This window comes from Hirsutella rhossiliensis (genome assembly GCF_020360975.1).
Source record: "Hirsutella rhossiliensis strain HR02 chromosome Unknown scaffold00013, whole genome shotgun sequence".
Classification (NCBI taxonomy): domain Eukaryota; kingdom Fungi; phylum Ascomycota; class Sordariomycetes; order Hypocreales; family Ophiocordycipitaceae; genus Hirsutella; species Hirsutella rhossiliensis.
The window spans coordinates 1,700,896-1,725,605 of NW_025408679.1; the positions used below are offsets into that span (position 1 = coordinate 1,700,896).

Genomic DNA, 24,710 nt, shown 5'->3' on the forward strand with positions numbered 1-24,710 from the left:
GTCCACGAAAAAGAATTCCTCTGCGCTTGATTTTCGCGATTTCTGGGGCCCTAGAAGCTTTGACAGTGTTCTCACTGTCCTGGATCATTTGAAGGATCTTGCGATAATGGGTATCAGCCTGATAGCCTTCTTTGAATTTGATGCGGTATGCTGGATCCATGATGGCCTCAGACGCAAGGAGCACATCGTCAAGCGCTGTGTAGTCAGGTCGTTGCCGCTCGATCAATTGGTCGGTCTCAGGGCTGACAGCCTGCTTAAGGCATCAGGGATGAAATTGATTTTCCTGGAAGATGATCAACCTGCAATTCGTACTGAGAGAGATAGATGGAGGCTACTACTAGCCGTCTGTTGGCTCTGTCCGTGCTTGAAGTGTCGAGGGAGGTCTTATTGACGATCTGCTGTGTGGCTGAATGGTCCGTAAGTACGATTAAGGGCTTCGTTGACGATTGGACCACTGTGCGCATCTTTTTGATAGACCAGACTAGGCAGGCCACTTCTAATTCCGACGGACCATATGATCTCTCTGCGTTGGTGAGGGTGCGGCTGAGAAAAGCTATAGGTTGCATCGCTGTTGAGGAAATAGCTTGGCCAGGCTTCCATTCGTAACCTTCTTTAAGGTGGAAGTAGGTACAGGCAAATCCTCGTTGCAAGGACCCGTCAACTTGACAGAACAGTTGCCTGCTTGGGTCCATGTGGTGGATCATCCTGCCGGAGGCTACTTCCTTTTGGATAGCTTCAAATGCCAACCGCTCCTTTTCACTAGGCTCGAATTTGGTGTTCCTCGCAAAGGCACGGCGTTTGTTGATGTTACCTTGCTGAATTTTGCCAATTTCTCGTCCTTGGGCTAGTAATTGAGTTTTCCGGTGCTGCAATGGCTCAATGAGGGCTCCATAATACGGTAAGAGATGCCGTAGGTAGCCTGTTGCTCCAATGTAGCTTTCCAACGCAGATAGCTGGTCTGGAAATTCCAGCTTTGCAAAGGCTGCCAGCCTGTGTTCCGTTGTGCTCATTCCAAAGGCATCAACGCGGAAGCCAAGGAGCTGCACAGAGGGATACCCAATCCAGCTTTTCTTTGGCGACATCGTGAGGTTAAAACGCTCGAATAGCTGGAAGATTTTGCTAAGGTGCTGTAAGTGCTCTTTTTCCGTTTTCGAATAGATCACAACGTCGTCAATAAACGCTCTGCAAAACCCCTTATATGGTCGAAGCACTCGATCCATATAGCTCTGGGCGTAGGCCGGGCTATTGCAGAAGCCAATTGGTGCAACAGTCAGTCTTTCCAGTCCTCTATGGCTCGTGAGGGTAAAACGATCACGATGTTCGAGTTTGACTCGGAATTGGTGGGAAAAGACGATGCGTCGATTGCTGTGATGTACTGTGCGCCTCGAAGCTCTTGGATGATGTCTTCTTGCAATGGCAAGGGATAGCTGTCTGGCATGGTGACCTTATTAAGAGCTCGCAAATCGATGACGACCCTGCCCTTGGTTTCTCCTCGGGCTGTTCGCCACACAACGAAGACGGGGCTGCAAAGGGTTGGCCCGTGCACGTATTCCATGCGTCCTTGTGCGTGGAGCTTGTCATGGGTTTCATCAATGACCTGTTTGTCTCGTAATCCCTGAGGATAGGGCGTTGAGCCACCTTGTGCGTGTGCCAATCCTTGATAAGGGAACTGTGAGCTCGTGGCCTGCTTCGACTTGAGCTGTGCCCGAGTCTTTCCATAGTTTGGCGTGTTTTTCAACGAGGGCTTTGATCTTGGTCACGAAGCTGCCTTTTGCGCATAGATGTGAATTCCGTCGTCAGTGCACACGGGGGCAAGGTCAGGAGTATCGGCTGTTGCTGCTGCACTAAGCTGGGTGCTTGTGACGTTGAGCTCCTTTCTTGTTGTTGACCAGGGCTGGCTGTCGTTGCTGGCTGCTGTTGTGTACGCGTACACAGCTTCTGATAAGCTTGAAATTGATTCTGCGGTTGCTGCTAGAACAGGGGCTTCCTCCGGGGTGAAGGTCCCGTCAGCTATTGCGATAACATCGTCTGAGAGGTGGAAGGTGCTGTTGATAGCAAGATCATACGATGCATGGCTCTGGGGAGCACTTTCAATCGTCATTGCAGAAGTTGCTGGGGCCAAGGCCGCTGTTGGAGCTGCTCTTGCCGCTGTGGCCATTGTCAAAGCTGTCAGAGCTGATTTCCATGAGGCTGCAGCGAAGTAGCCCGATTCCTCGCATTCTCTGATCTGCCCTAGGCGCTGTTTGCGGTTCACGATGATATCTTGGTTCGTAGTGTTCGTGAACATGACCGCCGGGACAGTGTTTCGGTCAACGAGAGCATGAGCGGCCAAGGGATGATTGGAATGAAAAGCGAAGGAACGGCCTTTAGGGACTTCCTTCCAGCTAGCTGGGACTAGCATTGTCTTGCCTGCCGGGACCACGGTTTTTCTGACGGCCTGAACGCGTCGGACTACCCCTTTATGAGGCTTATAGATGTTAAAAGGGATACCGAAGTCGTCGAGGAGGCCTATTTGAACGACTTCCTTGTCGTAGTGGATGTTTCCAAAATACGGCTTGAGGAAGGCATTGCCTAGCAAGGCTCCTGGTTCCACGGTAGTCACCCAAGCGGAACTGGTGAATTTAGCTATGCCGGCGCTGCTGCCGTCAGCCCTCTTTCCTTCTGTATAGAAGGAGAACGTGGCCCAGTCTGTGCAGCGGACACTGCCGCTGATGCCTGCAATTGGCGTTGGAGGCTTCTTCTCAATGGTGTGCTCGAAGCTCTTGAGAAGCTTTCTGTCAATCAGGGGGTTGCCACATCCGGAATCCGCACAGACCTCGGTCTCTGGTCCTGTGGGAGCTGCCTTGATCTTGATGCGAAGATATGAGTAGCCGAAAGGGGCATTGTGCGATGGCGGCTCGAGCGGCTGTGGCTCGAGGATTTCCTGCGATAGCGCTCGCGACTGTTCCCAAAGATACTGGGCTTTCTGGGGAGGAATTGGATTGTGCTGCTCTACGGCTTTATATGCCTCTCCATTTGCGTGGGCCTTGGGCTGTGACACGCAACCAGGAAGGTGCCTGAAGAGTGCATTGCGTGAGGGAAATCGGGCGTAGCATTTCCCACACAACGAAGGTCTTGCTGGGGTCGCCTCCTGCTGGAGCTGTTGAGCAGACACACACCAGCGTGCTTGTGTGTGCTCAAATAACACACTGCGGGAGGGGAACTTGCGGTTACACTTCCGGCATTGGTGGTTTCCTTGTTGGCCAAGATTCTCAGGAGTTGAGGTCATACAGACGTAGTATTCCTCGATAGAAGCGTCTGATCCTACATCACTGGCTTCATCGTTGTCGGAAATGGCGGTTTTCTTGTCGTCTGGAGCATCTTGCTTGTTTTCATCCTCGCTGGCAAGGTAATTTTTCTCAAAGCGGACCTTTTCTCATAGCCGCCGCTTCGCTCATTGCGCTGAGGATCTTTGGGGCGGCTCTCGCCTTCCTTGGCCCGTAAGTCGCTGCTGGGGTTGCTGCGGTCTCTGCGGTCAAGGCCTCGATCGCGTTGGTAGTGATCTCGCTGATAGCTGCGGTCGCGGTCGCGGCTATCGTTCCTAAAGCTGCGATCACGATCACTACTACGATCACGACTTTGGTAGTTGCGGTCACGGTCACGGCCTTGGGGCGTTCATCGTATCTGCCGCGAAATTCCAATGCCGCGGAGATCAGGGTCGGCGTTCCTCGATTTCTCGTACCCACTTGTCAATTGGCGTGCGTTTAGTGGGCACAGAAAGGTGAGTAGCGATTTGGACCGCAATCAAGGGGTGGATGCTTTGGATGATTTGGTAGTCCTTTTCGATGTTGATTTGCCTTGCTAGGAGACTTTCCGTTGAATCCATTGAGGCAAGGAGACTTCACCAGCATTCCACATTGACACGGTATACGGAATGCCGTGTAATTCCTTGAGACCTCTGCTGCTGGGCGTTGGAATCGCTTGATGAGCATTTTACAGAAACGCTCTACTGATGACTTCATAAGGCGATCCTTCTGCTCGATGGAAAGTTCATTCATGAACCACTGTAGAGCTCCGCCGGCAAGGAAAGACATATAGTGCTGCGACAAGGCGTAGGAGTCGAGATCCTTGTACATTCGCAGGCGCTCGCAGAAGAGGTATACATCCGTGTACACATTGCTGCCGCTTGAGAGGGACACAAGGCCTTGTTTATGAGGATCCTTGTGATTGGGGTTGAAAACACCCATGTTGTCACGTTTGAGCCTCTTGGCAACAGCTTCCACATCACTAGAGGTTTGAAAGGTCTGTGTGGTAGGGAGAGAGGCGCTCCGGCGGCTGTGAGCGTATCCAATGCCAATGCTGCTTCCAGAGCTGCTGCTGCTGGAAGAAGAAGATTCCGAGTCGCTTGAATCATCTAGTCGTAGGTATCTGCGATGTTTGTGGTGACTGCGGCGGTCGCGGCGGCTGTGGTGGCTATGCCGGCTTCCTTTCTGCTTCCTCACGCCTGAAGGTGATTGTGACTGAGTTGGCGCCTTTGGGGGTTCCGTTGACTGCAACATAGCTTGAGAATTTATACCTCGCTGTTCCGTGGGAAGTTGTTGGTCGGCATCCGGAAGATATACAGATTGGATGTCATTGACCTCGAATCAACTTCCTTGGGCGTGATCTTCGAGATCAATTTCATCATGTTGTCCTCTGTGGGTTCCGGCACAATATAGGCTTTTTCCACCACTGCTCTCCATGCAGGCACATGTTCGAGGTCCGAGATGCCGGCTTGTGGTACAGCCAATACTTCGCGTAGGCTGATTTGATGAGCACAGACGTGGAAAGGAGATCTTCCAAGGCTTCACATGCTTCCTTGTCACGGACTGTGAAGGTATCGAGAGCTTCCTTAGATTTGTCTCGCATCAGCTTGAGGAATCGGATGGACCATTTCCACGCGTTGAGAGCTTCTGGGAGCTGCTGTAATTGGTCTGCCAATTGCGAATGATTGTCCTTGGGGTTGAGAGAGACTCTGTTGCGCTTCGGGCGGCGTTGCTGGACTGCGTCCGGTAGCCGGGGTGCATCATCTTCTTCAGCCGGGCGTGGCGAGCTTCTATCGTCAGCTTGCTTGACCGAGCTTCCTTCGTTGGTCGGTTTGGCCATTGTGTGGTCGGTTTGCTTGCCAGCTGACACTTGCGATAGTGATATACGATTACACGGGCTTTCGCAAAACTTACTATCACCAAAGTCGTCACGAGCGAAAGACACCTTAATGCAACGGTATTGACCCTATAGCGTTATCACGAGGGTGAAGAAATGTTGGCTGCTAGCTGTCAAGGGTGTCGGTCGCACCACAAGGTTAGCTGGTTAGCAAGCCAAAGGATTGATGAGCTTTGGGATAAGCTCGTGGGGGGTGGTGAGCTTGGGTAAGCTCGTGGGGGCGACTTATGTAAGTCACGATGGTTGTTTTTGGTGGTTTTTTTTTGGTGCGAGCCCGAGTCAACGGCTCACGTGTGGTGCCCAAGCAGACTTGAGCTATGGTGTGAGGCTTACACAATGGCTCACTGGTGCTAATCAAAGCAAAGGGTAGGAATTGCTACCAATCTGATGCATTTTGCATATGAATGAGATGAAGTGGGATGGTTGTCTCTCCAACTAAGCTATGACTGCTTCATCCTTATGTAGTGTCACGACCCTGGGCGCCAGCGTAGAGCCGCCAGCGCAGCACCTCACCAGTGTCACGTGCCCAAGCAGCATCACGTGCCCACGCGCGACCTCGTGTCTATATAAGGGCCCGCTCGGTCGTGTAGTCTAGTCTTCCTTTCTTGCTCCTTAGCTTTGAGTCTTTGTTCATAGTGCCAATACATCTTTATAGCCGTCAAGGCTCGTAACCCTGGGCGCCAGCGTAGAGCCGCCAGCGCAGCACCTCACCAGTGTCACGTGCCCAAGCAGCATCACGTGCCCACGCGCGACCTCGTGTCTATATAAGGGCCCGCTCGGTCGTGTAGTCTAGTCTTCCTTTCTTGCTCCTTAGCTTTGAGTCTTTGTTCATAGTGCCAATACATCTTTATAGCCGTCAAGGCTCGTATGTGCCTGGCCGAAACACTACTCAAAGCTCAATCTTCGCGTGCCCCGCGAAACAAATATAGGCAACCTTCGCGTGCCCCGCGATAAACAAATAGGCACCCACAACCTGGTCCTTCGCGCTGGACTGAAAACTCGTGCACTCCGACCGACCGTTGACCCGTTGCACTAAGGACTGTGCCCCGACTCAACACCGACCGACCCTCCTGTGTGTGATCAGGAGCCCGACCGATTCGCTTCGTTAAGGACTGCGTTGCGAATCACTTCCGACCCCTCTGTATGTGATCAGAGGGTTGACTGTCCGTGAGGACACTCGACCAAGCCCTCCGAAGGTACTGGAGGCACCTGTCGACTCGTCTGCGTGTGCAGCTCGGCTCGGCCTTGACCCGCGCACGCACTAAGGACTGTGCAGCGCATCGACCCGTTCCTCTTCCTAAAGACTGGAAAGGAACAACCTCCGCCTGTCGACTTGACCCTCCTGTGTGTGATCAGGAGGTTTGGCCCACCGATTCGCTTCGTGTTGGATTCGACCCCGACTCGCCCTTGACTAGGTGATGCCGAAGAAACTCGACTACGGACCCCCGACAAGGAAGTCAGTCCGTACGGCATCGCAAGTGCCTGATCAAGGCCCCTCGACCCAAGACCAAGACCAAGACTCGACCCCGATTCTCCAGCTGCAAGAGGAGACGTCGGCCTCAATCGAAGACCCGCCAACGATGGCCCAAGTGACGGCTCAGCTGGCCGCCCGTCAACCTGCAATACTGGATCGAATGTGCTGCAGCGGAGGAGGGCTGCGAGGAACGAGACGATGACGACACAGCAGAAAAGCCGTGAAACCAAGAAGCCGCCGCCACGACTGACTACCTTGATACGCATATCAAGGCCTTAGACGGGGGGCAGTGTCACGACCCTGGGCGCCAGCGTAGAGCCGCCAGCGCAGCACCTCACCAGTGTCACGTGCCCAAGCAGCATCACGTGCCCACGCGCGACCTCGTGTCTATATAAGGGCCCGCTCGGTCGTGTAGTCTAGTCTTCCTTTCTTGCTCCTTAGCTTTGAGTCTTTGTTCATAGTGCCAATACATCTTTATAGCCGTCAAGGCTCGTATGTGCCTGGCCGTAACATGTAGGAGGCAGCCAGGTCGGACTATCTAGGTGATCCGGCCGGTTTACAAGGCAGCCACATACCGATGCCTGCTCACACGGCTGCCTGTTTCACACGGCTGCCTGTTCACACGGCTGCCTGTTCACATGGCTGCGCGTGCGGCAGCCGGTGTCCTTGATGCTTGGTGCCGTGCCCAACGCCCCAGTGTGCGTAGGGACACGCAAAAACGCATCACGGGTCTTTCTCTTCCACTTGCAAACTTCCTCTCTCGGGACTGTGGTGCAACCTATAGAAATAGGTCTGTTGCGATTGAACTTACTTCTATTCAATTCTGTCTGACAGCTCTCAACATACATATATACATAGTGGCACGTCCGTGCCACTATCCAGTGACTCACCACTTGTAACTGCTGCCTAAACATGTCTTGGTCCATGTCTCATATCAAGTCAACACATCTCTAGAGCTGTCAGACTTCAACTGCAACGCTATTCATAGCGTATGGGTCCAATTCAATCCTCCTCCTGTTCCTCTCGAAAGCCTCCTAGGCAGAGGCTTGGTCATCCCATCTGCTAGCATATTCTCCCCTGGAACCCAGTAGACTTGGATTCTCCTTCCTTGACCTCATCAACCACGTGATGAAATGCTATATCAACATGCTTGATTTTCGACGTGTTCGATACTCCTCGGGTCAGCTGTACAGCTCCTTATTATCTCCAAGCAGTAGTGGCACTGTTTGCTCCCCCTTTCCTTCCAGTTCTGCAAGTAGTCGACGTCCCCAGAGGGCAGCTTTTGTGGCCTCCCCCATCCCAACATACTCTGCTTCTGTCGTAGATCTTGCCACTGATTTCATCTTCTTGCTATACGTCATGACGGCGCCTCCGTAGACCATAAAGACGAACCCCAGGATACTCTTCCGGTCCCTTGGATCAGTAGCGTAGTCGGTGTCAGAGAACGCTTCTCCATCTTGCAGGCCTGCAGAGCCGACGTGCCCTTCGATGTTGTGGTCAATGGAGTAATAGTCGATATCGCTGCCTTCGACTCCTTGTGCGTGCTCATTATTTCCGCCATATGTGATACCGTGGTGAATAGTCCTGCCGACATAACCCAATATTCGTAGCAAAGCCTTCCAGTGGTTCCAGCATGCCTCTACCGTGAAAGATGCCATTCTGTTAACTGCGAATATAATGTCGAACCTCGTATTGCATAGCCAAATCAGCTTTCCGAGCAATTCCACGTATTTCAACCATTCGTCATGGTTCATCTCACGAAGAGAGCATGCAAGTGGGCATTGATTGTTTTAATAATAGGTGTGTTTTTGTTGTATTCCGTCGTGTCTGTCCCTCTTGCAATGCCCTCTTCTAGGCTCCCTATTTATATCCCTTGGTTCCCTATTGATATCCCCTTTTCAGTTGTATAGGTACAATATCTAGGAGGCTGGGCTCCTTTCCCCAGCCCCCCCTTTGCATACTGACTTTCCCTAGTCGCCGAGGGCTCTTTCAGCTTCCCCCGTATATGCAGTCTCTCTACAGCCTATGTGGCTGCCTAATGCGGTCTCCTAATAGCCTTCTGCAGCCTCAGAACTCTTTACAGGCTGCTTTTCGATCTAGCCTGTCGGGGCCCTTAGCTGTATACCCCTTATGGTCACCTCGAGCTCAAGATCTCAGACGTGCTTCGCGACACACCCCCTTAGCTGTGGCTGCCCCTCAGGCTCAGCTAAACAGCTTCGAAGCCTTCCTCTGAAGAGGTCCGTCAGGGAGAAAACCCAAGGTAAACTCAAAAGCTCTGTCTGAGTGTCTTGAGAGGTCCCTTCGGGGTAAAACTTCATTGAAGGGAGACTCCGCGTCTCATGTGAATAGTCCTCAAATGCCCACTAGGGAGAAAGCTCCTCAAATGCCCAGCCTAGGGAGGAAACTCCTCAAATGCCCAGTCTAGGGAGAAAGCTCCTCAAATGCCCAGTAGGGAGGAATTATAGAGCAGCAGGTCCTAGGGAATCACCCCCCTGCCTGTCCTTGATCCTAGCCCGCAAGTCTTCCATTCGGGTCTCAAGCCGTAATCGTTCTTGAATATCAATAATGCCAATCAATCTTTGAAAACTTCGTATCTTCTGCAATGAAAGTGCCTTTGTTAGGCCGACTGCTCGCATCTTTGCGGTCGGAACCCAACGAATTCGAATTCTGCCTTGCTGAGTCTCTTGTCGTAGCCAATGCTGGTGTATATCAACGTGACGAAGCCGTGTTGAAAGCTTTGCGTTATCCTCTTCGAGTAGTCGTATCGTCTGACTGTTGTCGCATTCTAGCTGTAAAGGGGTCGGAATAGCTAACTGTAACGACCGTAGTAATCTGCTGATAAAAATAGCCTCTTTGGCTGCCTCTGAAATAGCAAGAAATTCGGCTTCGGTGCTTGAAGTAGTGACGGTTGCTTGTTTTGATGCTCTCCATGCAATAGGTCCGCCAAAAAAGGGTCATAACGTAACCTTGAGAGCTCTTTCTGTCGAGTGTATTATCTGCGAAGGAAGCATCGCTTGAACAAAGGAATATCTCTGCCGCATTCGAATTCTGGTCTCGTTGGCCCCCTAGTTGTATTGCATAAGAACGTGTGTTAAAGAGGTAAAGGATGACTCGGTCTGCGGCCTGTTGGTGTGAATCGGTGGGGTTCTGGTTATGTCTAGCTAGCCGGGAGACTGCGAATGCAACGTCGGGCCTTGTTGAAATAGCTGCAAAAAGGGATAGATCCGACTTTCTGAAGGTATCGGTGAATATCCTGCTTAGAAGCTTGGTCCGAAGAAGGAGAAGGAAGAAGCTCTTCGTTAGTCATCGGTGTGTCCGGCAGCTTCCTCATGGGTAAGTCTGTCATAAGCTTGTGGGCGATTTTGTCGATATAGGCGTCTTGCGTCAGCCAAATCGTCCGTTGAGACCGGTTCCGTATGATATGAATCCCTAGAAACCACTTAGGTTCTCCCAATAAGGTCATCTGATACCGCTCTTGAAGACCCTGCATAGCTCTTTTAGCTTCTTCTTGGTCCTCTTTCCGATATGCCCAAATGATATCATCAACATAGAAAAACACTAAAATACTCCCTTTCTCATCACGCAAGGCTCTTGTGGAACCTTCTGAAATCCAAGCTGCTCTAGTGAACCCGTAAGGTGCTGTTGCCAAAGAAGAGGCGACCGTCGTAGTCCATAAAGAGCTTTCCTAAGTAGTAGGATCCTTCCTGGCTTGCTGAATCCTGGTGGCATCCTCATATAGACTACTTCGTCGAGAGGGCAGTTAACGAAGGCGTTGACTGCATCCATTTGATCTAATTCGAGGTCGTATTCGGCTGCTATAGCCATCAGAGCTCGGAAAGACATTCCTGCTAACGTTGTGGCCCTGGTCGGTAGGTCTCCCTTTTTCTGTTGGTTGCCGCATACCACGAGGCGGGCTTTGCACTTCTGAAGGAACCCGTGTTTGTCGGTCTTATAGATGAAGACCCACATGCAGCCTAGAACTTGCTTGCCGGCAGCCCTTTTCCAAGGAACCTCTAGAAAGGACCCCATCTCTTCGTGTGACTGTAAGTGGTCTTTCTGGGCTTTAATGAATTCCTCCTTGAAGGGGTGCCGATGTAGCTGCTTTTGGGTCTCTGGAGGGTCGGGAAGGTCCTTCTTATGCGTCCTTTTTGTTGTCTTCGGCTTGAATAGCCTGCCTGCTGTAAAGGCTCCGTGAATACCGTTTTTTATAGGCGTTGAGTGAAAGTCGTGAAATCGATCCGGAAATCGGTCTTCCTGGCTTATCCCTGTGACATATAAAGACTCCTTGGTTAGAGGCATCAGATCGGGCTGTTCTAGTGTTAGATTAGGTGAAATGAGGGGCGTTGAATCGTTAGGTCGTGAAATCGTGAAATCGACGTTTGGTAGAATAAAGGAAACCCTCTTTTTTGATGGCCTCAAGGGGTCTCTTTTCTTCCACACCCCCTCAGGGTTAGAGACAGGAAGCAAGACTGAAAAAATAGAGTCTAGCTCGTCGTCTGTTGCCGGTGGGGTCATGAGGGAAGCTTCTTCTTGTTGTAGCTTCTCGGCCTCTTCGTCGTCGTTTTCCGTTTCCTCTTCCTCTTCTTCAAAATCGTCAAATTCCTCCTCTTCACTTTCTTCATCAAGGATTTCCTGATTGGCTCTCTGATCCTCGGGGATTTCCACCCTCTGAACCAGCTCGTTGATGCTAGCTAGCAGCGTGGGTTGCTCGAACTTGCCGTCGAAATATGTTAACTCGTCGAAAATTACGTCTCGTGTTGAAATGACCTTCTTAAGGTGGGGAATCCAAATCCGGAAGATATTCGTCGAATTATAGCCAACAAGGTAGCCGATATAAGCCCTTGGATCAAGCTTCTGCAACCGCTTCCTTTTCAGCTGTGCGTTAGAAGTCATTGCATAAGCTCTGCAGCCGTAAGCTTTAAGTTGGTCGTGTTGATGCGGTTGATCCTTTTTCGTAAAGAGCTCGAGAGGGGTTTTCCAGGGGTCCGTTGAATTCGCTGTTGTCCTAGGTGCCCTCGGGGACCGGTTTCTCACATAGCAAGCAGCTTCCACTGTTTCTTTCCAAAGGTCGTGGGGAAGCCGTGCTGCAATCCTCATCTTGCGGGCCCTTTCTGTGATGATGCCCCCTGATCTCTCTGCACCCCCGTTTTGGGCTTGGGTATTTGAGGCCGATCTTTCTGCTGAAATACCCCTTTTTCGTAGCCATTTTCGAATCTTGTTAGTAAATAACTCCGCGTCAGACCGTATTACCTTAACGTTATACTCAAAACGAAGCTTCATCCAGTCGATAAAATCTCGTAGCGCTGCCCAGTTGTGCTTCTCTCGATAGGTCCGCATAAAATATGGAAATACCATGCCGGAATAGGCGTCAGTAATAAACATAACTCGCACGTAGCCTTCAAAATCAGGGTCTAAGTCGGTCCAGTCGATCCAGATCTCGGAGCAGGGCGTATCTCTTTCCCGGAAAGGGGGTCTTCGCGAGACCTGTCTGTAGGCCCTTCCTTGAGCACAATGCTCGCATTCGGCTGTTTTCGGACCTCTAATGTGAACTCCTTTGCGTTGCCCTAACTTCTGAAGAGACTGTGGTCCCGGGTGGCCTAGTCGAGCGTGCCAAAGGTCTGCAGAAGCCGTTGCAGTCGGCCTAGGGTCTCGAGACCCTCTTCTTCGAGGTTTAGAGGCTTGAAAGGCGGCTTCCTCTATGTCGTTATTAGTAACGGGCTGAAATTCAAGTAGAAATTGACGGTATTTTCGTAATAGAATGCAAATCGGGGTCTTATCGCGGTAGACCAGCCGGGTAGGTGTCGTAAAGGTATCCCAGAAAATTCCGTCGTCTAGGAGAGCCTGGAAAGAAATAAGGCTTGCTGAAAATCGAGGACAATAGGCTACATTCTTCAACCGTAGCCGCTTTTTCGATCCGTCGGGTGCCGTGATTTTAACGTGAACCGTTCCGTAGCCCTCGATGCGGACTTCTGAGTCCCCTGTGACTAGATAATCGTTCCGGGCTTTCCTAAAGGACCTGAATCGACTAAGATTATTACAGACGCTTAGGGAAGCTCCTGAGTCAAGGAGAGTCGAGTTGCGAAGAGGGTAGTCCGTATTAGCCGATGAAGGTGATGGCTTTGAGCCTGCTGGGTAGACAAAGGCGGGATTAGCTGTTCCAACGATTTTTCCAATAAGCCGGTTTTGTGACGGTTGAAGCTGCTGTAATTGCTATGCCTGTTCTTTGCGAATCTTATCGACCCTTTGTTGCAATTTGGGGTCGTCTCGTAACGCTCTTTTTTGCCCTCTCGCAAAGTCGGTCGTTCCTTTCGAATCGAGAAGGTCGTAATTCATCAAATACCTGCCAACAGCCTGACAGTGAGTGTGTAGAAAGGTCGCACGCTGGGCAACGGTCTCTTTGTCGATAAGCTGGTAAGGGTTCTCTTCGGTGCGCTGGTGAGGGCGTTCTTCTTCCTCGAGGGGTGGCCGGGGATGCGTCTCTTTTGGCTCGTTTTTCCTTAGGTGCCTCGTTGGAAGAAGAATCGTCGTCTATATCGTTAGTAAGAAAACCACTACCTCTTTTAATCCCTCCGTACGACCGTTTGGGCTGTTGCTCCGCAATTTCCCGGACTTTCCTAGCTGCAAGTTGGTAGGTCCACTGTGTTGAAGAAGCCGCTGCTAGGGAAGGTGCTGGTGCGGTCCTTGTCGTATAAGGTCGAAGGGCCTTATAGTGGTTAAATTGCGCAATAGCAGCTTCTTCGTCAAGCTTTCGGCTCTCTTCCTGAAAGACTGTTGCATAGCCGTCACTTAGGTGCCTAATCACATTAGCAAGGTCACGCAACCACTGGCCTGTAAGGGCTTCAGTAAGAAAATAGAGGTCTGCATCCTCCATAATCTCTTCCCATTCTGTTAGCCAGTCCGAAAGGCTCGTTCTTGGCCCGTAGCTTTGAATATGACTGTGGTATTGCCTCCTGATCCGTTCAGTCATAAAGCCGGGAGTAGGGGCCGTCGAAGTCTCTAGTTTGATTAGCCACTGACGAAGGGAGTCACCTTCCCTCAAAGAGGTCAGCTTTGCCTTGCTGACTGAGTCCGTAATAGCTGATCTAGCTGCTGTAATAAGCTTTATCTCGTAGAGATATCGCTTTCGTCGAGTCTCGTAGTCATTAGCCGCATTTCCATACGCCTTTTGCTGCGAAGCTGTAAGATCAGTATATCTAATTGCAGCAGGAACAGCACTAATAGCAGCAGGAACGGCACTAGCTGTGGCCGAACGAATGTTAGCGGAAGGTTGGGAGGTAGCTGCGTCGGCTGCGGTAGGCGAGAAATCAGCGTATTGGGGTTCTCGAGGAAGGGTGAATGGCTGCGCGTTATCTTCAAAGAGAAGATGGTGAATCGAAAAGTCCGTATGAGATCGAAGCTCTTTTATCCATTGATCCCAATCTTGGGGCTCCGAAAGAATTGTTCGTCGTGATGCTAGGTTCTTCGACATCTTCGCTGACTGTATAATTTGAGAAGCAACAAAGATGAAGAAAGGCTGGTTGCAATCTGCACACCGGAAGTTACAGAAACTCTGTTTCTCCCGGGCTCATAACTCTCACGAAGAGAGCATGCAAGTGGGCATTGATTGTGTAACGATGGGTATGATTTGTTGTATTTCGTTGTGTCTTTTCTTGTGTCTGTGCTCTTGCAATGCCCTCTTCTAGGCTCCCTATTTATATCCCTTGGTTCCCTATTGATATCCCCTTCTCAGTTGTATAGGTACAATATCTAGGAGGCTGGGCTTCTTTCCCCAGCCCCCCCTTTGCATACTGACCTTCCTTAGTCGCCTAGGGCTCTTTCAGCTTCCCCCGTATATGCAGTCTCTCTACAGCCTGTGTGGCTGCCTAATGCGGTCTCCTAATAGTCTTCTGCAGCCTCAGAACTCTCTGCAGGCTGCCTTTCTGTCTAGCCCGTCGGGGCCCTTAGCTGTATACCCCTTATGGGACCCCGAGCTCAAGATCTCAGACGTGCTTCGCGACACCTGGCATCGCAAAATGGCAATTTCGACCCATAATCTCCTTTGCTTTCCACTCTTGCTCATCCTCCACCACCCGTCATTAATGCATCCAAAAAGGCCTCGTTCGATCTATACAGAGGTCATGATGGCTGAGGCAATCCTCGATGTCACTGATAAAGGTCTGTCGCAGCGCCGGGCTTGTCAGAAATGAGGGATACCCCAGAGGACTATTTCCAACAGAATGCGAAGTCAGTCGGCATTAACTGACCAGAATCAGCCTGGAAAGTACTTATCCAGAGACCAGGGGGCCAACTTGGATGCCTGGACTCTTCGCCAAGAATCTCTGGGTTATTTTCCGTCCCAGAGTCAAATTCGCGCCTGCGTAGTTGCCGTTCTGAAAAAGCAAGGCTGCGACTCAAAATTGGGACGTCATCGGGTAGAAAAGCTCATTCAACGTCATCCAAAACTTAGAAGCAAGGTCGGTAGGCATTATGAAGCCAACCGATTCGACTCATTTACTCCCAAAGCAGTGCACTGGTACTTTGACATCAGGGAGAAAGAGTACGGGTGGATCAAGCCAGAGAACACCGTGAACATTGATGAATGGGGGATTATGTCGGGCTTTGGTTTGCAATGGACTCTCCATAAGCGATACAAGTCAACCCGATTTCTTTGCTAAGTCTAGACAGTCTGGTGGTTAGAGATCGGACCCCAAACGGAAGACTCTTCTCAATGGACCCCAGTCCCGCGGTTGGACCACTTTTCTAGAGGCCATCACCGCCAACGGGCGCACCTTGACTCCAGGCATCATATTTAAGGATAGAAGCCTCCAGAAACAGTGGTTTAAGGAGGAGTTTCGGAGATTTGCGGACTGGCACTACATAAATTCACCAAGTGGATGGACGGACAACCACATTGCCGTTGAATGGCTTGATGAAGTTTATTTGCCTCAGACGCGACCTCAAGACGACTCTGAGGCCATGCTTGTCATTCTGGATGGATACGGGTCATGCAACTGTTCGTCCTTTATATTTATGGCATTGAGGCCCTGCTGATTGACGATAGAATAAGTGGATGGCTACGTGCTTTCTGAGTTGTTATCTTTCATCTTACTGTTCTCATGGCCTCCAGCCATTAGACAATGGAGTTTTAAATGCTATAAAGGCAGCCTACAGGAAGGAGCTTGACGGACTGGCGTCTTTGACGAATTCCACGCCTGTTGACAAGGTCAACTTTATACGTGCGTATGCCACGGCACGTCAAACGAGACTGACAACAAGAAACATCTTGTCCGGTTGGAGAACCACTGGAAATTGGCCAATTTCGCGATTCAAGGCGTCGGGTAATCCTGAGATCCAAGAAGACAAAGTTGCGGCATCCCCGGAATATAGGCCGGTTTTGGACTTTGACGACACCCTGAAATCCAGCCACCATATTGTGATCTTGGCAAGGCCAGAACACCTACGACTCGGAGGCAATATGCCAAAATAGATAAAGGCTGGGAAACTCAAGAACAGACACTAGCAGAACATGTTGATAAAATTGCTAGGCTGGAGGAGGAAGTGGACAGGCTGAAGAGATGAAGAAAGAGAAGAGCGATCCCTAACTCAATTAGACGCTTCATGTGCCTCGCCGAAGCTTTGGCGGCCGGTGAGATTGTCCCCGAGCTCGGGGTCCAAAGAAAGCGGCTGTGGTGAATTGCGACTCGGAGGAGGAGGAGGTGGAGGAGGAGACGGAGACAGCTTCGGTGATTGAGATCAGCGTATCTGGGTCTTCCAGCGCACTACCCGACCCGGTCGCGTCATGCAAAGACAAAAAGCCAAGTAGTGTGATGTAGCTTTTCTATTTACATCTCGATAATTGGCTGAAATATAAGGGAGAGGGAAGGGGGGGGAGGGGGCAAAAAGGAGGGTAAGCGTGGTATTCCTCTTCAGGCATATCTTTACCATCCTTCAAACATCGAGTGCACTCAACCGAAACAACAGCCATCATGGCTAAGGTGGTCCCAACTTCGAAGCATCACACGCCATCTCTGAGATCTGGACAAAGCCTGGGGTATCACAGACCTTTCCTTCGCCGTCCCATCTGCCCTGCTACCCATCCACGGAACACCTACAACACTATCGTGGACTTATATATTGCGGGGCATTCCAGCGGCAACAAAGGGCAGAGGCACATGGTGCAGGATAACTGATCACCAAGATCCGATGCCCCGACCAACTGTCTCTGCCGAGGGTAACTCGGGCTTGCGCGAGGTTGTATCGGATAAATCGAGCAGCGCGGAAGAGTAGCCTGGAGGAGCACCCGCTGAGACACCCACAGCAAACAGTGTTGCAGACTTCTTCCGCGTCAAGAAACTGACCACAGCGCCAGAAAAGAAGGTGGAGGATGCTTGCCTTGTGCGGCCCAGCAGACGTGCCCCAAGAGGAAGCAAAGTCTACTGACTGGATCGCCACGTGGCATTAAGAAGCGCCATAGCCACACAGGCATGTTAGAAGGCGTACATGGTACAGAAATACATGTAGCGTCAGTGCACATAATGTATCTTTGGCGGGCTCTAACAGGAGCGCACCCCGACAACGTTGTTTTCCTAGTGTGTGAAGACAGGATATTACCATGCCCCACCCCCCTTTCGGTAACACCCACCTTTCGGTAGCGCAATTGAAAAAAACTCCACCAAAAGTCTACCATTTGAACTACATGAAATATGACCAGAACTCGAGATTATAAACACCAAAAATATATCATTCCGTAGATAAATGGACGCTCCTATCTGCACCGCGCTTTTTACCACTCTCCCGGATCTGGTGGTGACAAAGGGCCTCAGGTGCCGTCCTGACTTCCATCACTGAAGCTGACTCCACCTCCGAGACCACCTCCTCCTCGATCGCAGAATTCGGCACAACGGGCATCTCTTGACTTCTACTTTGGGAATGGCTTCCTGGGCCACAAAGCTTCACTAAGAGTCATAAAACGTCTGTTCGCGTTCTGATTCGCTCTCCTCTTCTTGCTTCTCTGCAGCCGGGCCACTTCTGCCTCCAGCTTCGCAATTCTGTTGCTGTGCTCAGCAACCGTTTGTTCTTGGGCTTCAGAGCCTCTAGTGATCACAGCGTAACTCATCCGAGTGCTAGGAGCCTTGTTCTTTCGAAATCGCGAATCTGGCGGCTGGTTCTTGGGTGTATCATCAGGAGCCAAAGCGGCGCAGAATTTGTAGATGTCTCTACCGGATCTGCGTGAATATCTGCATGCCGGAATGCCTCGGATCGTGAGATTGGCCAATTTCCAGTGACCCTCCAGCTGGACAACATATTCTTTGCTGTCATTCCGACCTCACGTGCTTTGGCATGGGCGCATATAAACTTGACCTTATCAACGGGGGCAGAATCCGTCAGACAAGTTAAATTCTGAAGTTATTTCCGATGCGCCGCTTTGAAAGCCTTGAAAACACCGTTATTCAGTGGCTGAAGGCCATGAGAGCAGTGGGAAGGAAGGTAACAGCAGTAGACGTTGTTCAAAACGCACGTGGCCATCCATGCATCCTGGTCCCGGTTAATAGTGATTTCTAGGAGATAAATACGGAAACGCACCGTTTCATGGCTTTCATGTCCATTTAATATGATCAGCCTAGCACCGACTCATCGGCAGGCTGCGTCTCAGGCAAATAGACTCTCTCAAGCCACTCAATAGCGACAGGTGGTCCATCCATCCGTTCGGCGAGGTAATGTAATTCCGGTCGGCAATTTTGCCGAATTCCGTCACGAACCACTCTTTCTGGAGTTCTTTGCCCTTGAAAATGATACCAGGAGTAAGGGCACGGCCATCCGCAGTGATGGCTTCGATAAATGAGGTCTAGTTGCGGGACTGTGGTCCCTTCAGCAGGGCCTTCCGTTTTGGGTCTGTACTGCAAACCACAAGACTTTCCAAACCTGGAGAAAAGACGCTGGTTAGTTGGAATAATGAACGGCAAGTCAAACGCTCACCAAAGCCAACATCATACCGCCCTCGGCGACATTCACGATATTCTCCGGTTTAATCCGCCCATACCCTTGTCCCTGATATCGCAGTACCAGTGAACCGCCCGAGGCGTGAAAGTGTTAAACCTGTTAGCTTCCTGACGTCTTTCACGCTTGTTTTGATCTCCGGATGGCGATTGATGAATTTGGTGGACCGGCTGCGGCCTGCTGTCCGCTTGTTGTTCAGTTGCGTTTTAGAGTCTCACGCAGGCGTGGATCGGTCTATTGGAGGGAGCAGAGCCAAGAGACTCTTGACAGATGATATAGGAGACAAACCGAGCCTTATGATTCTTTCTCAAGTGTTTGCGAGCCTGGATCTGATCAACCAGGGCTGCTTGGACTTTTGTCAGTCAGAATCATGCTGCCGAGGTATGTCGTACTTTTTGAGCGGCGCGATACTGTGACAAGACGTTGTTTGTGATTTACTATATGACAGTTGCGTTTTTAGCCTCAACGTAGACACGTCAAGGCCGTTTTGAGGTCTTTTTGGACATGTGGTGGAGGAATAATGAGAATAATCATCGTCGGGAGGGAGAGGAAGATTACGCGGCTGAATGGTAATTTCGCGCGCAACATTCACACAGAACACAGCGCCCTGTAGAAATATTTAACTACCAAAAACTGGAATTCGGTCAATTCTCTATCCGCTCCAAGTGACTGCTTGCGAATATCTTTAAAGTTGGCTGCAATCGGTGTAAGTGAAATGGTAGACTTTTGGTGGAGTTTTTTTCAATTGCGCTACCGAAAGGTGGGTGTTACCGAAAGGGGGGTGGGGCATGGTATCGAGCAACATTAAGGAGTACCGAGCAAGGCGCCGCCAGGCCGTTCCGGGTTGTCTAGCCTTCTTTTCACGTACGTCACCGGGCTTCACCTGAGTGCTGGGCTCGTCGGGGGTGACAGACCGCCTCCCTTCCGAATTGTTTTCTGCGAACAGATTTTCGAGGAGACTTGTATCAAACTCGAAAGACGCATCTGATAGCCAGGCTATGTCGTCCTCAAGCTGGTTCGCGTCTGCAGCTGCTTGGTCACGGCTTGGATCCGGGTCAACGTGCTCGATAGAATGGACAGCCGGAACAGTTGTGTTCTCGGTGGAGTGGTTCGGCACATCTGCTATGCCGTGCGGCTCCACGGTACCAGCGTTGTCAGAGGCTCTGCGCCTATGTCCAGCAGTATTATCAGCTGTGCTCCTAGGGGCTGACTCCGCGTCGTTAGAGCTTGTGTCCGGAAACTCGTATGGATCGGCTGGCGCGCTGCGCGGTGATTGCGGTGGAGGAGGGCGTCTTCCCGCGCTCCGCCTCGAGGTTTTTTGCCCATTCGCGCGACGGTCGGATGGCATGGATTGAAGCAGCGCACGGCTCTGTCGATACGCCTGTGAGGTGACCAAAGGGCCGCAAAGGCACAAGGGACAAAGCCGACGGCCACATATGCCTGCTTCTATGGACCTCAACCCACTCACTATACACCAGTATTTGGTTAAATCTATAACGCACACCTGATTTGCCTATCAAGGTGGCAATAGCCACAACTGGATGGATTGACAGGCCCAGAAGGTGCTGCGGCTACGGTGAGTCCTGTAATGCGCACGCAAGTGGCTAAGTGCTCCCCATGACGTCGTTGCTGTGCCCACTCTGGACTTGCATCCGCATGCGCGCGCCAGCACATCGTGTACAAGGCAGATGAATGCGGGTGTTAGCTATGGAAGAACGCGTGCGGGAATGTGCAGACTTGTCCAGATATAACCTCGACAGAAATGCTTCGTCAGTAGAATCCATGTGCCTCAACGATGTGATTGAAAAGAAGACGCCGGCAATTTGAACGAGACCCGGCGGCTCCTGGCCCCTCGACAGTTGCTATTCTGTGCTGCCCTAGACTTCAGCGCCGCCTTGATTGGCGCCAGTGCTCGCTGAACCTGCTTCACGGTCGCCGCCTCGTGCGGTTCGTCGCGCAGTATGCAGTCAAAGAATGCCTCCATGTCCTTCTCAGACGTATCATCAAGGCCTCCACCCTTCTCGTCAGCATCTCACAGTGATTATATTATGAACGGGTGTTCGTACAAGATTGATTGTCCGGTAGGTCTGTGGCGCCTCCGGCGGCCGGAGCGCTGGTCGTCTCCGGTACACGCTCCATCATCTCCTTGGAATTGCCTTGTGGGAATCGCGATGCTCATGCCTACGAGTTATAGCAAAATCTGATTTTGGTTACACATGGTGGACGAGTCAGGCGCGCCATATTCTGGAGAATGGTATCGTGTAACAAAGTCGCAATGCTTAAGTAGTCAATTCCGCGCCGTCCCGGATTAAGCGAGTCATGCATCTGATGCTACGTGCACCTTTGGCCTGGCTTCGTCTACGGAACCGGGTATTGCTTCTCACTGCCAAGCAGTCTGCCCCCACCACACGAGCTCCCTCTCCAAAGCCTGGGCAGCTGCCAAGATCGGCGGTTACCAAGAAATGTCTGTCCACCCTCATGGCCAAGAATAGGCAAGCTTGAGCTTGTCACTGTCTGTGCCCGTATCCAACGCTCCACCTGCATTTGCATGATCTCTTTGAAAGCCGCTTGACTCGTGCTTGCTCTCTCCCTCGCTGCTACGGAAGGTGAGTCCCAGTACGAGCGCAGGTTTGAGAATTCTGCGGCATTCAGCAAAACCTACCCTCCGACAGCCTTGTGTATCGTGAAGACATAACCGAAGTAGTCTATCAGGGCCTTGACGGTGACTGCAATGCCCTGTATGACGGCTTGTGTTCCAATGTCACTTCCTTCGGCTGTTCCGCTGCCCTGTAGCTCAATCGCGACTCGCTGAGCTCCTGTCAATTCAAACAGACGCTTTAGCTCTGTCGCGAAGTGGCGTGCTTTGTGACCCATATCTCACATATCGTAGCGCACAACAACTTTGCGTATCAAATTCCCAACACTACTCTCATAGACCCTTTCGCTCCAAAGAGGCTGCAGAAACTCGTGAAGGCCATCCCACCAGACCAGAAACTCATTCTCTCCGTAGAATATCTCTCTGGCCTCTGCTGCAAAGAGCATCCCGAGGGCGTCGGTTCTCGTCGCAAGATCTTGAAGTAGCGGAAGGCCAGAGATGCCAGGGTTGAAGGCATTCCATTCGAATAACGGATATACAATAACAGGATCAGCCTATACAAGGTGCTGGCGCAGAGTCACCTTGCGACTGCCTTCTGGAGCCGTGTAAAGTTCCTCCGGCGAGCAGCAAACCAGTTTTTGACCGTCGCTATACGTCATGTTTTACTGTGGAGCGCGGATATCAGAGCGAAGCTTCCTATTCCAGTACTATTCGATAACCGGGAGTCTTCTTAACAAGCGATCTCGTTGAATAATCACTGTTGCTGGGGAGTGTTATTTCATATCAAGTGATATACGTGATGGTGCAACACGGAACTGGTCCGAGGAAGTCGTGTCGCTATAAGTCTAGTTGTACCTGTAGCATCTCTGGAGATCTCAAATGTCCAACGGAAAGCAGCTGCTAGGCTTATGTGGACGAAGACTGTTCCGGAACTTAAGAATACAGTTGGATAATGGACTGGGGGCTTCACCTTGCGAGACAGCTTGTCAACCTGTTCTGTAACGCCGTCTGGCTCTCCCAAAGAGATTTATACTGTACTCTAGCGACGTCACCAATTACAGTACAGTAACGTGGATGTGGCAGTTACTGCAATCTCCCCTCCCAGTAGGCTTTTCTGGGGTGTTGGCGCGGGCCTGGATACTGGTCCAGTGACTAACCTTCATGTTCATTCCAAAAAGTCGCCAAGTGGATATGGACTGCCAACGCTTGCCGTCTTCCATCGGATTACTCCATGCAGCCAGAAGAGGGTGGCATGATGGGCACAGCGCAAGCAGCTTCGGTAGCACAGCAAATGGTCTGAAAGTAATAATCGAACCTGATATATCGCCCAGTTATCCCTGAGGTTTATAACCCTTGGCTCTGTCGTATTGAACTATATCATTTTCGGGTACTGTGAGGCGCGTGATGCTGCTGAGCCAATCTTGCGTTTAGATCGCCATTATGGGCAGCGTAGGTGGCGATCGTGGCACACAGATTTTGTTAGCCCTCAGGAGCTCAAAGCGAGCAAGGAGTACCAATCGAACTCGCTTCTACCAACAGCACCCTTTCCAACTTGCCAATTTTGGCTCCCAACAAACTGCAAAGAAGAGGAAGAGAAGGCTCAACCCCATGTTGGCATCTCGACTAAAAACAATGCAGCGCAGTCTGAAGGAACTCTTGCGGTGCAAAGAGTGTCTCCTTGGACAAAATACAAGAAAATAATCACCTTGCTTGACTTGGGCGGCGAAGTAATTGTGTCAAGAAAGAAAGGCTCTTTGGATATGGTTGGTGTGAAGTCGGTCAAGAAAGACAAGGAGAACGAGACGTTGGAATGGCTGCGTAAGCTGCGACATTCCAATAATATCGCTGCATTAGAGGTATTCTCAACAGAAAGCGCCCTATATGTTGTCTACGAAGAGATGCATACACCGCTAGAGCATATTGTGAGGTCGACCGCTTTCCCAAGCAGCAAGGAGATTGGGATAATATTAGGACAGGTTCGAGATAATTCTAGCCGCTATGTTGCAACAAGAAACTGATTTACATAGATCTTAGACGGCCTAATGTGCCTTGAGAGCCTCGAACGCGCACACGGATTGCTCAGTTGTGATAACGTTCTCCTTCACAGGACTGGCCTCGTTAAGCTAGGTGAGTACCGATGGATCCCGTCCGGTGGACGAATCAGCTGACCGACTATGGAGCACAATATGACACGTGTGTACCAGCTTCATCCGAGAATAAAACCAGAGACTTGAAGGGACTTGCTACAATCACCATGAGACTCATGCAGAAATACGTGTTAGAAGGCGGCAATGTTGGTGTGGAGAAACAAGCGTGTTGGCGCCAGTCACAAATCTTGGGGTTCTTGTCATCAATTACGTCAGCGGATGGTCCTCGAGATCTAAGAAAGGTAAGGCTATTCGACTCATATACGAGTATTCCAATCGCACATTTTTCTAATAGGTTTAGTGTAGGAATGTATCTATCTAGTGGTGTGACCAACCATGGTTGGCACGTGACCCGTACGGTCACGTGTGCGGCTGAGGGCAGCGTGCCCCCTTTCTCCACGCTGGCCTCTGCCTCCTTAGATAGAGAACAAGACGAATACAACATCACAGGTTAACCTAGTACCGTCTCATTGCAGCAGCTGCCGCAGGTGCCTACCCACACTGATCAGTGACCGGCCACGCCCGTCACAGACAGCTAAGTAGAAGAGACAAATTCCTCAACCTTCGAAGGTGCTATAGTCCGCGTCACTTTACTGTGGCCCTGGTAGCGCTCAGAAGAAGGTTATTTGTGCTAAGAACAAGGAATCTCCCGCTGGTTTGCCCAGCCGCGCGAGAGTCCTTCCAACTGTTGATTACGATCGCCCGCTAGTTTGCCTAGCCGTGAGCACCGGAATCGACAGGCGACCACATCGCAAACAACTAGTAAGAACGTTCGACCCTTGACGTTAAGTAGCAAGATCCCCGTCAGTTCAGTCTGGCCGCGAACGACCTACTTAGTACGCGACGCTCGACCTCCTATTAGCGACAACTCGTATACGAAGAGACCAATACGAACCCCACATCGTCTCATTCATTTGATCACGATAGCCCCGACCGCCCGAGCTATGTCCCCAGAAGCCCAGCTCGAAGAAATATGCGACCAGATGCAGGCACTAGACATCCAAGCATCCGCATTCCGACAAATTAATATCGACCTTTGGGACAACGATATCACACACGACGAAAAGGACAAGATCGCAGTAACGACATATGTGGCAAAGTTCATATTCATCGTTCAATCTGGCAGTGATCAAGGATACGACCTCCTTGGTTACTTCCAACAGCATTTTGAAGAATGGACCGAAGACACATGGGACCGCGCCCGAATGAATACAAGAGAGCCCTCAGGAAACTACTAAGGAAAAGAGGTATCTACACAGGTTCACAAAGGTGGAAATTCGCAACACAATTTCTCATATTACAAACTATCGAGAACCCACAAACCTGGCCAGAGCAG

General features: G+C 50.9%; 4 protein-coding genes across 4 annotated transcripts; 1 reads left to right on the forward strand and 3 right to left on the reverse strand.

The window, feature by feature from the left end:
• Nucleotides 1-7,836: 7,836 nt before the first annotated feature.
• HRG_09720 (uncharacterized protein) lies at nt 7,837-8,313 on the reverse strand (the record flags this gene model as incomplete). The annotated part of the gene is made up of 1 exon (XM_044868191.1): nt 7,837-8,313. The coding sequence occupies one exon, from the start codon at nt 8,311-8,313 to the stop codon at nt 7,837-7,839; it is 477 nt and encodes a 158-aa protein (XP_044716772.1).
• Nucleotides 8,314-10,275: 1,962 nt separating this feature from the next.
• HRG_09721 (reverse transcriptase (RNA-dependent DNA polymerase) domain-containing protein) lies at nt 10,276-11,548 on the reverse strand (the record flags this gene model as incomplete). The annotated part of the gene is made up of 2 exons (XM_044868192.1): nt 10,276-10,374; nt 10,400-11,548. 2 exons carry the CDS (start codon nt 11,546-11,548, stop codon nt 10,276-10,278), a joined length of 1,248 nt encoding a protein of 415 aa, XP_044716773.1.
• Nucleotides 11,549-12,865: 1,317 nt separating this feature from the next.
• On the reverse strand, nt 12,866-14,123 carry HRG_09722 (uncharacterized protein; the record flags this gene model as incomplete). Its single annotated transcript, XM_044868193.1, has 3 exons — nt 12,866-13,183; nt 13,266-13,831; nt 13,892-14,123. 3 exons carry the CDS (start codon nt 14,121-14,123, stop codon nt 12,866-12,868), a joined length of 1,116 nt encoding a protein of 371 aa, XP_044716774.1.
• Nucleotides 14,124-24,318: 10,195 nt separating this feature from the next.
• HRG_09723 (uncharacterized protein) lies at nt 24,319-24,612 on the forward strand (the record flags this gene model as incomplete). The annotated part of the gene is made up of 1 exon (XM_044868194.1): nt 24,319-24,612. The coding sequence occupies one exon, from the start codon at nt 24,319-24,321 to the stop codon at nt 24,610-24,612; it is 294 nt and encodes a 97-aa protein (XP_044716775.1).
• Between the last annotated feature and the right edge of the window lie 98 nt (nt 24,613-24,710).